General features: G+C 38.6%; 2 protein-coding genes across 2 annotated transcripts in view; both read right to left on the bottom strand.

Annotated features, from left to right (window-relative positions):
- Positions 1-12,998, bottom strand: part of LOC309545287 (uncharacterized protein) — a gene marked incomplete at its 3' end in the record, with an annotated part of 724,166 nt that overhangs the window by 83,144 nt on the left and 628,024 nt on the right. The gene's annotated exons all lie outside the window — the stretch shown is intronic.
- Positions 1-12,998, bottom strand: part of LOC309546733 (uncharacterized protein) — a 55,137-nt gene that overhangs the window by 42,127 nt on the left and 12 nt on the right. The window contains exons 1-9 of the mRNA XM_082246433.1: positions 12,391-12,998; positions 12,086-12,300; positions 11,497-11,557; positions 11,190-11,285; positions 9,240-9,404; positions 8,669-8,794; positions 8,140-8,360; positions 6,787-6,821; positions 6,326-6,692 (exon numbers count right to left, since the gene is read on the bottom strand). The exon at positions 12,391-12,998 is cut by the window's right edge and continues 12 nt beyond it. Coding sequence (XP_082102559.1) covers positions 6,326-6,692; positions 6,787-6,821; positions 8,140-8,360; positions 8,669-8,794; positions 9,240-9,404; positions 11,190-11,285; positions 11,497-11,557; positions 12,086-12,300; positions 12,391-12,945 — 1,841 coding nt within the window. The 5' untranslated portion in view covers positions 12,946-12,998. The remainder of the gene's footprint in view (positions 1-6,325; positions 6,693-6,786; positions 6,822-8,139; positions 8,361-8,668; positions 8,795-9,239; positions 9,405-11,189; positions 11,286-11,496; positions 11,558-12,085; positions 12,301-12,390) is intronic.

The following is a 12,998-nucleotide window of genomic DNA, read 5'->3' as shown; positions in this document are numbered from 1 at the left end:
AATGAAGAGTAGGTAGACCCCTTGGGTAGTATCTGAGAATCCGTAGCTGAGGGGGGCTGCTGCACACAGAATGCATTAAGATAAAAAAACCTTCTGCCTTTACAACTCCTTTAAGCTTTGATATCCAGAACATAGTATCAATTCGACTCTCCACCTCTGAAGTTCAATGGGGATTGTTGCTAAGTTTGCGTTTCTGGGATTTACCCTGGAACTGACAAACCACCCATAAACTGAACCAAGGCACATCCACTCATCCCCAGAGCTGCAGCAGAAACTGAAACATTTAGTTACCGTCTGCTTCTCAGCAATCAGTGACACATCCCTGCCTGTCAATTCAGCTGTCAGCTGGGGATTCCAAACTGAAAGCTGTCATACTTCATATACCTTGGAAACAGTGGTTCTGGCTACACATGGGACCTGTACGTCTGACTTGGGTTTTATACTTTGGCTTATTGCTTGCTGATTATGCTTCTTAACCACCATCTTTGTTTACACAACTTTTGTCATTCATGCTCCTAATGTGTTACATATTCTGCCCCCATGTGTGGGGATGTTTTCTTTGTTATGTTTGTTTGAACTGTGTCATTTCTGTACTGCTGTAATATTTTCTCAATAAAAACTTATTAAACAAAAAAACAAACTGAAAGCTGAATGCAAACAACGAATCAGAAAATGGGATTGGTTGGCATCACTGACTGATGACCATCAATGATCAGTCAATAGCCATTATTATATTTAGTCATTGACATTGGGGGTCCAGTATACATTTTGGGGAAACACCATTTTTTTTTCCATGTGAGGTTTCTTCTTCAAATCCATATTCAACCCTCCTTAAGAATAAAGGTTCTGGTATTTCCTTTTTTTTTTTTTTTTTTTAGCTTTTTCTGGCATTCATGCTGTAGGAAGTACTACTGCAAAAGCATCAGTTTAGAAAGGAAAACCTTTTGCAAGGGGACCCCCCAAAGCCCCCCCCCCCCCAAAAAAAAGAAAATGTTTACCCTTAGGGATCTGGTATGTACAGTATATTTAGGTGGGGGGGGGGAGCCAGGTGCAGATTTTTACTAAGAAAATAAACGGGGAGTGAATTGTCATTTACCAGCAATTTACATTTTTCCTTTGTAAATGTCAGTTTTGCTGTAGTACATTGTGTACATTGTACAAGTATGTCACTTCACAGACAGGTCTAAAGTATCCCCTTTTTAAAGGAACTGGACATTTTTAATGTTTCACTTCAAACATGATTAAACCTATGCTATCCCTAAAACAGTGTTTTTAAAACTTTTTTTTTTTTGCATAGGTGCATGTACTCCTGACAGGACCCAGTCATCCATGCTATTTATTTGACAATCCCAGCTTGTTAGCCTTGAAAATGGTTAGAAGGTTAGAGTTGATTTTAAAGATTATGTTTCCTTTGACCTCAGTGGGGTTCAGGTTAACATTCAGAACTAGTGAGCTGTTCAGCGAACGTCCAATGAACTGAATCATGATACTGTACGCTAGCTCATTCTTACTTCTGGCGGTATGTTTCAGTCTAACAGAGTAAATATATTGTACAAAGTAGTCATCATCACATTTCCAGATAAGTTTAAACTGGTTTTGTTATACTAAGTTACAACATAATTTTACGGTATTGCTCAGCTTTATGTGCAGTGCCATGCTTGTAAAAACTCTTTTAATATTATAAGCCATTACCTTTCTGTCTTCACTTTACAAAGAGAATAATATAATCTCAAAATTAATTGCCTGAAGGAAAACTTTCTAGCACATGTACCCATGCGAATGTTCTTTCTTTATTACAATGCTGAGAATTTCTCTTCAGAAATGGATAAAAGGTGCAACTACCTTTTTGTCAGAATCATCCCACTACTGAGGATTTAGTTAAAAAGGCGTTTAAACCCTCATACTTTTTTTTTTTTTTTGGGAGATTATGGAGAATTGCTATGTTAACAGTAAACTGTAATGATGAACTCACACTTGGCTATTTTTCTCCATGCTCAGGACAAATGGGATCTGATATGGAATACAAGTTCTTGTCCTTCCCTGTGAAGGTTGCAGAAAAAACTCTTTGGGACAAGGTAGCTGTGCTTGACATACTGTGGAGGTTCATAGTTTTATATACATTGCAATTGCTGTGAGGAAGTCACTAGGCCTCTAGAGGCTATTGGGGTATGGGAGGTAGTCTTTGTTTCTTTTGACAATGACATTTGTATTGAATAACCTGTTTCCTTATAAGGACCTTCAGTGGTGGCTGGGAACCTCATCTTTGCCACCTGAACATCATGTACTCAAAAATCCAATAAGAAACAAGTCACAGTCTTCCATTGGCTTTAGCAAAAGAACATCATGCCAGTAAAGTTTTTATTTTTTTTATAGGCTGCTGGGAACTTGCAGTTGAAGCCCAATTCCAATATTTTAGCGCCCGGTGCCACCTGAGCTTGCATTCCAATAAGTAATTAGTAATAATGAAGCTGAGGTTATAAGACTACGGCAGTACTGATGCTCTATAGCAGTGATGATGAACCTTGGCACCCCAGATGTTTTGGAACTACATGTCCTATGATTCTCAACTACACTGCAGAGTGCATAAGCATCATGGGAAATGTAGTTCCAAAACAACTGGGGTGCCAAGGTTCACCATCACTGCTCTATAGCATATACAGTGTACCTGCACTTTACTGTATATGCTATATTGTACATTACATATCTCTGACCAAAGTGTTATTGTTGAACTTTAATGGCATCCCAGTCTTAGTCTGTGGGGTTCAATATTGAGTTGGCCCACCCTTTGCAGCTATAACAGTTTCAACTCTTCTGGGAAGGCTGTCCACAAGGTTTAGGAATGTGTCTATGGGAATGTTGGATTATTTTTCCAGAAGTGCATTTGTGAGGCCAGGCACTGATTTTGGATGAGAAGGCCTGGCTTTCAGTCCTCTCTTTAATTCGTCCCAAAGGTGTTCTATCGGGTTGAGGTCAGGACTGCAGGCCAGTCAAGTTCCTCCACCCCAAACTCACTCATCCATGTATTTATGGACCTTGCTTTGTGCACTGGTCCAAATCATTTGACATAGATGAGCAAGTTTGGTGTGGAGGAACTTGACTGACCTGCACAAAGTCCTGACCTCATCTCGATAGAGCACCTTTGGGATGAATTAGAGAGGGGACTGCAAGCCAGGCCTTCTCATCCAAAATCAGCGCCTGACATCACAAATGCGCTCCTGTAAGAATGGTCAAACATTCCCATAGACACACTCCTAAACCTTGTGGACAGCCTTCCCAGAAGAGTTGAAGCTGTTATAGCTGCAAAGAGTGGGCCAACTCAATATTGAACCCTTTGGACTAAGACTAGGATGCCATTCAATTTCATGTGCGTGTAAAGGCAGGCGTCCTATTTGTGAAGACTTAAATTGTTCCAAAAGTAGAACTTCCGCTTATATGCTTCCTCCACCCCTCCACCTTTTGGCATCTGTAAGGGGGGGGGGGGGGGGAACGGGTACCTACTTTTGACAGGCACTCTTCTCCACTTCCAGGAGACAGTGCCGCTGCGCTGTCCCTCAGAAGTTCTGCCCCCCTCCTTCTTCCTCCACCGCCGGACCAATTACAAAGCGCAGCGCGCTTCATGCATGCGCAGTAAGGAACCCGCTATGAAGCCTAAAGGCTTCATTGGCGGTACCCTTACCCTGAATGCCGGCAGAAGCACCTGAGAGCCGATACAAAAAATCGGCTTAGGGTTTCCACAAGTAAGTTCCAATATTTAAAAGTCAGCAGCTACAGTATTTGTAGCTGCTGTTTTTTTAATTTTTGTCATGGGGGGCAGAACTCCTCTTTAAGTTAAAGAGTTATTTTTTTTCCAATCACAGTTCTAGTGTCTCCTCTTGCTTTGATTAACAAAAAAAAAAAAAATTGCAGATCTGTCATCTCTTTGGTATTAGGGTTAAAGTGGAGTCCCGCCCCCCTCCAACAATTAAAAGTCAGCAGCTACACATACTGTTGCTGCTGACTTTTAGTATTAGGACACTTACCTGTCCTGGAATCCAGCGATGTCGGCACCCCAGTCAATGTTTTTATCGGCTGTCGGGTGCTGACGTCACCACTGCGGGTAAGGGAACCTGGCAGTGAAGCCTTGCGGCTTTACAGCCAGTTCCTTACTGTGCATGCGTGAAGCACGCTGCACTCTCTTACTGGCCCGCCAGCAGGGAAAGGAGGAGGGGGGCTGAACTGCTGACGTACCTGGCCGCTGCAAGGTCTGACAGAAGTGGGGACAGGGTACCTGTCAAAAAAGGTACCTGCTCCCCCCTGAAAGCTGTCAAATGTGGGGGGAATCAGATAAGCGTAAGTTCCACTTTTGAGTGGAACTCCGCTTTAAAGCGGAAGGAACTTCATGCTCTCAATTATATTTGATTATATTTAATCCTTTTGCTTCTAGCATTTGTAAAAAGACAAGAAAGTATATCATATTTACTTGTTTTAAACTTTTTTTTTTTCATTTCTTTAGTTACTTTCTGGTTTCCAGTCCTAGGCGAATGATATTATACATTCCAGGAGTCTTCAGGAGAAGAGGAGGGGTTTTCTCAGCTATGCACACCCTCCTGCCTGCATTCCTGAGCTAAGGCAGATGGATTCCAGGAAGTAAATGCTACATAAATCATCTGTCCCTACTCAGAATGGTCACCCCATGAAATGCTACTGGGTGTTTTTCAAAGTGATTTTTCAGCAAAAAAAAAGCATGGAGACATGGATGGGTGGGTGTGTTTGCTTTGAATATAAAAAAATGAATTATATATCATTTTTTTGTTTGTGGTGCTCGGATGCTCACATGCAGTTCTACTTTAGGCTTTTCATTTGAGGTTACCAGGTTAACTCTAAGGAGCATTTTAAAATAGTTTTGTTGCAAGTTGTGAAATTTTTCTGTAACCCTAAATAAATCTCACGGGGGCCCATCAAAATTTTGCTATCAGGACCCATGATTAGCAACATCCCTGCATACAATATAATTTTGGTCCAGTTTCTATTTACACCCTTTCTGGATCCTGGCAACAGCCAGCTTTACAATTCTGCATTGGCAGTGGTCTATCCAAAGGTGTATTTCAACACTTTTTCCTATTTGAGTTTACCTACTATCATCAGATAGGTTCCCCCCCCCCCCCCACCTTCTGCCATCACAATATATGGTTTGCCAAACACCTCATTATCACACTAATCCCTTCAGGGTTTGCCACTGCTACACCTACCTGGAAATGTAGAATAGAATAAGACAATATTAACATTTTACTAATCTCATAGAGTATGTTGTGTTTATTCGCACTGTTATTTTTTGTCGGGGTCCCTTGTTATTGTTAGGTGGCATGACATTAAGTTGCATGGTTTCCTCTTGCATTAGTAATCTCCTTGATCTTAATGTTTTTCATATAATTTCCATTTGTTAATTTGTTATGAATTAAAAAAAAAACATATTTTGAATAGATTTACTACAAAATTGGAAACACATTTTACTCAATGAGGTTGATTTACTAAAACTGGAGAGTGCAAAATCTGGTGGAGCTGTGCATGGTAGCCAATCAGCTTCTAACTTCAACTATGACAAAAAATCTGGAAGCTGATTGGTTTCTATATAGAACTGCACCAGACTTTGCACTCTCCACTTTTAGTAAAGCAACCCCAATATGTCATGTCCTTGTTCAACTTTAATATTACCAATATATAGTCTGTATTCATAATAAGTATGGTTCTATACAGCTATCTGCTCTTTAGTAATGTATAATAGTGGAAGTTTCCACTAGGAATATTCAAGATGCTACTCATGTTTTACACTTAGATGGTATTAACACTGCATTTACAATAGTGTCCTAAAAGAAGTAAAACAATGGGGGCAATAATGTTTTTAAAATGATTGCAGTTTATTGCAGAAAAAATAAGACATTGTAAAAGTATACAACAAAGATAAGCGACAGTTAAATTGCACTTTTTGTAATAAAGAAAGATGTCTGACCCCAAATATCAGGTATTAGATTATCAGATAGGTAAGAGTGGACAATGGTGTAGAATATCCTGCTGTTTTTTTCTTTATTTCATTATGGGTGAGACAGTACCTCAATACTGTTTTTATAGTGTACATGAACATGATTGGTTAGGGAAGATTCTTGAAAACAATATTGGAGATAAACTTTTATAGTTAAAAAAAAGAAAACCACAGATGAATAAACCTCAATACTGTAAAATCCTCAACTCTAGAACATGGAAATCACTGTTATGGCCACAGGTATTTCAAGTGTTAACAGGGCATGATGGTATTATATTACAGACGGCATCAACAATGACATTTTAATGCCTCCGGGAACTTGTGGAGGTCTTTGAGACAATTTTTACACTTGAGCTGCCGCCACTTCCAGAGCCAAAATTAGCCAGTTTTCCACTGCCAGCGCTGAAGCTTCCTCCACCAATGCCTCCTCCTACACCACTGCCATAGCCATAGTTACTGCTTCCTCCTCCAATTCCATATCCACTTCCACCTCCGATTCCGCTTCCACCTCCAAAACTGGCTCCACTTCCACCTCCAAAACCGGCTCCACTTCCACCTCCAAATCCGGATCCACTTCCACCTCCATATCCAGATCCACTTCCACCTCCGAAACCCATTCCACTTCCACCGCCCATACCGTATCCGCCACTGCCACCATAGGATGAGCTTACTACAGCTACAAGAATAAAGTTACATGATAGTTAGTCTGAGTTGTTACAAATACTGTATATTAAAATATCTCTAAGTATGAATCAGCAATATAGACTTACAGATGTTCACAGGTCCAACACCTTCCCCTAAAAGCCTGTAAAAAATAAATAAAATAAAAATATTTTAATTACATTCCAAAAAGAGTTTGTAACACCAATGATGATGATATCATTTTTGAGCCTTTACTATCTTCTTTTCAACCAGAGGTTCAGAATTCTGCATAAGGACTTGAAAATCAGTTCGCAGTGGTTGGCAAGAAAAACTGAAATCTAAGGTACATGTTTCAGTTTTGTGCCAGTATGGCCAAGGTGGTCATCATAACTGGATCATGTGTAGGCATTTTAGTACTTTGGTTTGCATTATTTGTGGTCAATATACTGACATACTTACTTGAATAATCAATACTGATGACCCTGATAATTTTTATAAAAGTTGATTCTTTATCTCTGCATAAGTTACTGCATGTATTGTTCTACTTAGATTACATTGTAAATGTATATTTGTGGAATCTTCTCCAAGCTACTGAATTCTACCTGATTTTACCTAAGAATGATTGGGCATTTTAGACCTTAACTGTGCATATGCTCATATTAAGTCCTAATGTAACAATTGCTGTGATTCTAAAAGTGTGGTCATATCACTTAGATTTAACCTATGTATTAGGCCCAGTTCTGGTAGCTCAATAACAACCAAATATACTTATTTGCTGTTGGTAGGTCAGCTGTAAAGCTGATATAATAGAATAACGGAGGCTGCCAAGCTGTCATGCCAATTATTTGCTATAAGGCTGTCTGAGTTGCTACCTTAGAAGAGATAAAGATTTCTGACAATTTCTCTGATGTGAATTTATAACATGCTTGTCTGGGTCTGTGAATCAAAAGTGCTTGGACAGACAAGGTCAAGCAATTAGCATTTTCAGCAAAATGAAATCAAGAGCAGTCTCATACTTCTCTCATTATAGAATCACTTTAAAGCAGACTTCCAGTGTTTAAAAAAAAATGCAACTGCCGATGCAATACTCACCTTGTCCCCAGTGCTGTCCTCTGCAGAATCTTAGCCCTGTCCCCGGTCCTCTTTTCTGTACCATTCAACTTATTTTTGTAAGCCCAGGCTGTCATGGATACAACCCTGATGGTTCTCACCATGTGAGCCTGAACTTTCAGTCCTGAAATGCAGAGAGCAGGGCTGACATAACTGCAGCACCACAATCTACAGTATTGAAGACTGTCCAAGGGAGAAGAGAAAGAAGACCTGAAGAGGCCATGTGATGGGCCTAAAGTCCCCAAGTATGTAGGAATCAAAACTGCAAGAAATGGTTGTGGGGTGTTTATTTGTGGGTGGAGGCAATTATTAAAAGTTTGTAGTTTTGTTTTATTTCCTTGAAATTATATTGTAAATCATGGTTTCTTTACCTGCTCTCCTCTCCTTCCAGGAGTTTTCTATAAGTGGCAATTTCAATATCAAGGGCAAGCTTGACGTTCATCAGTTCTTGATAGTCTTTCAGTTGGCGAGCCATGTCCTGCTTGGCCTTCTGCAGAGCTTCCTCTAACTCGTTAAGTTTATTCTTGGCATCCTTTATTGCAAGCTCTCCACGTTCCTCTGCCTCTGCAATTGAAGCCTGTAGCTTGGCACACTAATTTAACAATGGAACAGACAAATTATTAATATTTTTGCTGAACCACATTTAGGATAAACATATTTCCTAATTCTGCCAGAGAACTTATTTTATCCAAGTAAGGTTAGGTTTTTAATCAGTTTAAATCTTTCTGTGGCCAAAAATAAGCCAGGGCAGTTTTATAATAGCTATCCTAATTCCATAATACATACTTCCTGGCAGATGTAAAAACCAAAGACAATGTAACATTGTAATAATCCTTTGCTTAAGAGAGAAAGCATTCATTCCTGACACTTAATTTGAATCCCTTAAGCTATTCCATCTACCTGTTTCTTCACGTTTTCAATTTCAGAGCGCAGTCTGTTAATGAAACGGTTTAGTTCAGATATTTCAGTTTTTGTGTTCTTCAGATCATCACCATGTCTACCAGCTGAGACCTGGAGCTCTTCATACTGCAGAATAAAAAAAATGGAATAAATAAGAAAAATAATATGCTGGAATTAAATCAGAGCAATAGCATAATAGACTAGGACTCCAGCATCAAAACCTAACAGGAAAAGTGGGTAAATAAGTTTGATGGAATACATCTACTTATATAGTGACAGCTTGTGAGTGACATTCTGCTTGCTTTTTTAAATAAACTTGACTGTCATCAATTTGAAGTTTAAAGGACCAAATTGCTTGAATACAAGCCAGAATATATCTGTGGCTTGTGAATGTAGTTGAACCTAATTTTCTTGACATACAAATTACTTGTAATATAGATCGATCCTTTAGCAAAATGGCACAAGTTCCATATATTAAAAAAAAATAGAGTAGAAGAAAATCAAAGTATGATGTTTTGAAAATGTATATTTTGTATATTTTTCATATATCCAAATTAGACAAAGAACTTACTTTAGTTTGATACCAGGATTCTGCTTCTTGGCGGCTTCTGTTGGCAATGTCCTCATACTGAGCTTTGACTTCTGCAATGATGCCATCCAGATCCAAAGCTCTGTTGTTGTCCATGGTCAAAACAACCTGGGTATCTGAGATCTGTCCTTGAAGTTGGAGGAGTTCCTAAATACAAGTAAAAGCTTGGTTAGTGCAAACCTCTTAGGTGTACTTGAACAGATGTTGAAGAACAGGATGGGGGAAATCTTTAAAACAAACCCAATGCCTAGCCACATTTGGTGGTACCTATTTCATACTGTCCCACTACTGTTTTTAATTTGAAGAGTGTAACTCCTTTGGTGATGGACAAAGAATATGAACCTTAATGCAGATTATAAACTTTTTTTTAAATGTAATATATGTCTATAATAAGCAGAGTTCATGAGTAGAGGGACTAGTAAAGAAAAGTAACTAAAATGGAATGTTATTTAAAGAGTTAAGAAGAATTTTTTCTCCCACAGTCAACATAATTTGCTGCCTTATTGGTGTATTGTTTGAATTCTTCTGAATCAATAGAGTTAGCTCAGTAATTGAATCTTTGGCTGAATTTAATTATTTAGTATGTTCTATAATAGGTTACTATGTATTCAATGTAAGAGATATTTTAGATAGCAAATGGTTTCTTAGTGTTTTAGTGGGCATTTTTTAAAAGTATTTACACAATAAGGCCTCTTTCACACGGTTGTTCTGTCCGGTTGTTCTGTCTGTCCATTTATCATTTATTGAAGGATAAAAAATGGACAGCAATTCATTTCTATGGACAAACAGATGTAAATGGATAATCATCTATTTACATCCTTTCACATCCAAATCCTTCAGTTCTGATTTTTGAAATAGAACAACCAATATCCAGATCTGTTGAAATGGAATAGAATGAATGAAACGGATCGGAACTGATGTAAATGGATGCCATTCATTTACATCCATTCCATTTATGTCCACTTTTATACAAAAAACATTTGGTTTCTGCAACAACTAAAAAATAACGGATACAAAAATGGATGTAAACTGAACTGAAGTGAAAACTGATGTACACTGATGTAAACTGAACTAAAGACGGATGTGCAAACTGATGTTAATTTATGTATTTCAATCCATTTTCATTAGTTTTTTTCTTAGCAGAAAATGTGACTGAATGGATGATGTTCGTGTGAAAGGGGCATCATCCGTCATTTATAATAGGCAGCAAAAAGTTTTATAAAATGCTCTTCTTCCTTGGGCAGAAGAAGTATGGCAGGTATTTTCTAGAAGCTGACTGTTGTGGACTTTGAGAATGATTTACTCCATAACATCTGCAAAGGTCAATTATGCCTTTTATTGTTCTTCTACTGCTTGTTGAGAATATGTACAGGTGCACTTTTAAGTACATCTATAGTCATGCACTATAGTCATATATAGTACATCTATAGTCATGCACTATGAAATGAAAAAACATGTGTCAAATAGAATAGTTAGCCTATCCTGTTTATAAACTCTATCATTTAAAAAACAAGGTAATTTGCAGCTGAAAAGACTACAACTCCCATTAGTGCTTAATACAGGGGCAAGTATGAGAGTCAAAACATCAGGACTTTGCACTGTAGCCCTTGTAGGAACAGTCTATGTGTGAGTGACAGCTCTATGCAGATTTCAGAAGTGGTGGAATAGCATTGTCTCCCCGTTAGGAAAATTTGAGACTCTGCCACTGGCTAGCAGAATCAGCAGGTACCTTTTTGTGTTTGCTGGGGCTATTGAGGAAACAAAATGTGCAGTTTGACTTGACTTTTACTGATGGGAAATGTAAAGGTTTTTACAATGTGACCATAGTTCTACCTGAACTCTTCATTTTTCTTACTCATTTTACAGTATGTTCTTACGTATGTTATTAAAGTGGAAAGAGTAAGTATAAAGCACATGGTGGATTGTAATTACCGCTTCATAGAGGGCCCTCAGGAAGTTGATCTCATCAGTCAGAGCATCCACCTTGCATTCCAGCTCAACCTTGTTCATATAAGCAGCATCCACGTCCTAATGGATTACACATGTAAAGATTATTAAAAAAAAAAAACAACATATCACATACCAAGATGCCTAGAGCAAAATTGAACAGTAACCCATAGCAACCAATCAGCTAAGGATTAAAAAACCAGCTTAGCATTCACTAATCTAGTTGGTATGTTATTTCATAAGCCTCTTTGGTATATATTTATATCGAAAGTTATCAGGTTTATTAAGTCACCTTTTTAAGCACCACAAATTCATTCTCTGCTGCTGTCCTCTTGTTAATTTCATCTTCATACCTATACAATAAAACATGAATATGTCATTACAAAATCCTCATTACTAGGTATGCCCACTGCAAAATAATTATAAATACTGTATTTCACAAGGACATTGGCTTACAGACTTTAATCACTTTTTATCATATTTCAGAAAACTTCCTGTCAACTCATATTTTACACTTGAGACCCATGTGATGTGATAAGGGTCACAAACAGTTCAGGTTTTGTATAAAACACATTCGGTTGAATTAATTATCTGAAATCATGATTACAATAAATATTGCACAAGACATAGACAGTCTAGCAAAACATCTCTCCTATGATTATATTTTTCTGCATCTCTTACTGATAAACATATTCAATGGTGCAAAAACATCAGTGATAACGGAACAATGCATTTTTGCCATAAAGAGCATTCAGAACCTGAACATTTTTTTCAAGCTCATAATTAGAAATTCAGCTTGAACATGTGCTACTTGTACAAATGCAATGAATGTTTTACAAAGCAAATATTCAGAAAAAAAAATAGAAATCATCTGGACTTACTTGTTCTTGAAATCCTCAACGAAATCCTGCACTTGTCTAAGTTCTGCATCCAAACGAGATTTGTCATTGGTTAGGCTGTCTAGCTGTCTTCGAAGTGCATTGATGTAGGCTTCAAAGAGAGGCTCAATGTTGCTTTTAACTGTTTTAACACCTTGCTCTTGTAAGAGACTCCATTTGGTCTCCAGTACTTTATTCTGCTGCTCTAAGAAGCGGACCTACAAGTCAAACAAAATCAGAACATGTCATGCATGTGTAATATCTAATGTAGCAGAATGAATATGTATGTGTAAGTAAATATAACTTACCTTGTCAATAAACGTTGCAAACTTATTGTTGAGGGTCTTAATTTGCTCTCTCTCTTCTGTGCGAACTCTCTGAATAGCTGGGTCAATTGCCAGATTCAGGGGAGCTAAGAGGCTCTGATTAATTGTTACCTCTTGGATCCCCCCAGGTGGGCACACTGGAAATCCAGCTCCACCACCAAACCCTTGACCAACACCATACCCTTGACCAGCACCAAACCCTTGACCAGCACCAAACCCTTGACCAGCACCATATCCTTGACCAGCACCAAATCCAGAGCCCACACCAAAGCCTGCTCCTCCACCAATTCCATAGCCTGCTCCACTACCAGCTCCAAACCCAGAGCCATATCCATAACGGGACTGGGAGCTCTGTGACATTCTTTTGCCATATCCAAGGTTTTGGAGACTTCTGCTACCAAAGTTACCAGAGCTGAGCCGGCCACCTCCACCGCTGGAACGAACAGTTGAGTAAGAGCTAAAGCTGTTTCGGTTTGCTGGCACTGCAGAAGCAGTACTGAAGGTTTTTTTCATTGTTGTTTGGCGAGTCAAAGACATGGTCCTGTTACAAAAGTGATGCTGAGGATGAGCAAAGAAGGAGGCAGAGTAAA

This window comes from Pelophylax lessonae (genome assembly GCF_965119305.1).
Source record: "Pelophylax lessonae genome assembly, chromosome: 2".
NCBI lineage: Eukaryota > Metazoa > Chordata > Amphibia > Anura > Ranidae > Pelophylax > Pelophylax lessonae.
This window is presented reverse-complemented; position numbering and strand designations above follow the sequence as displayed.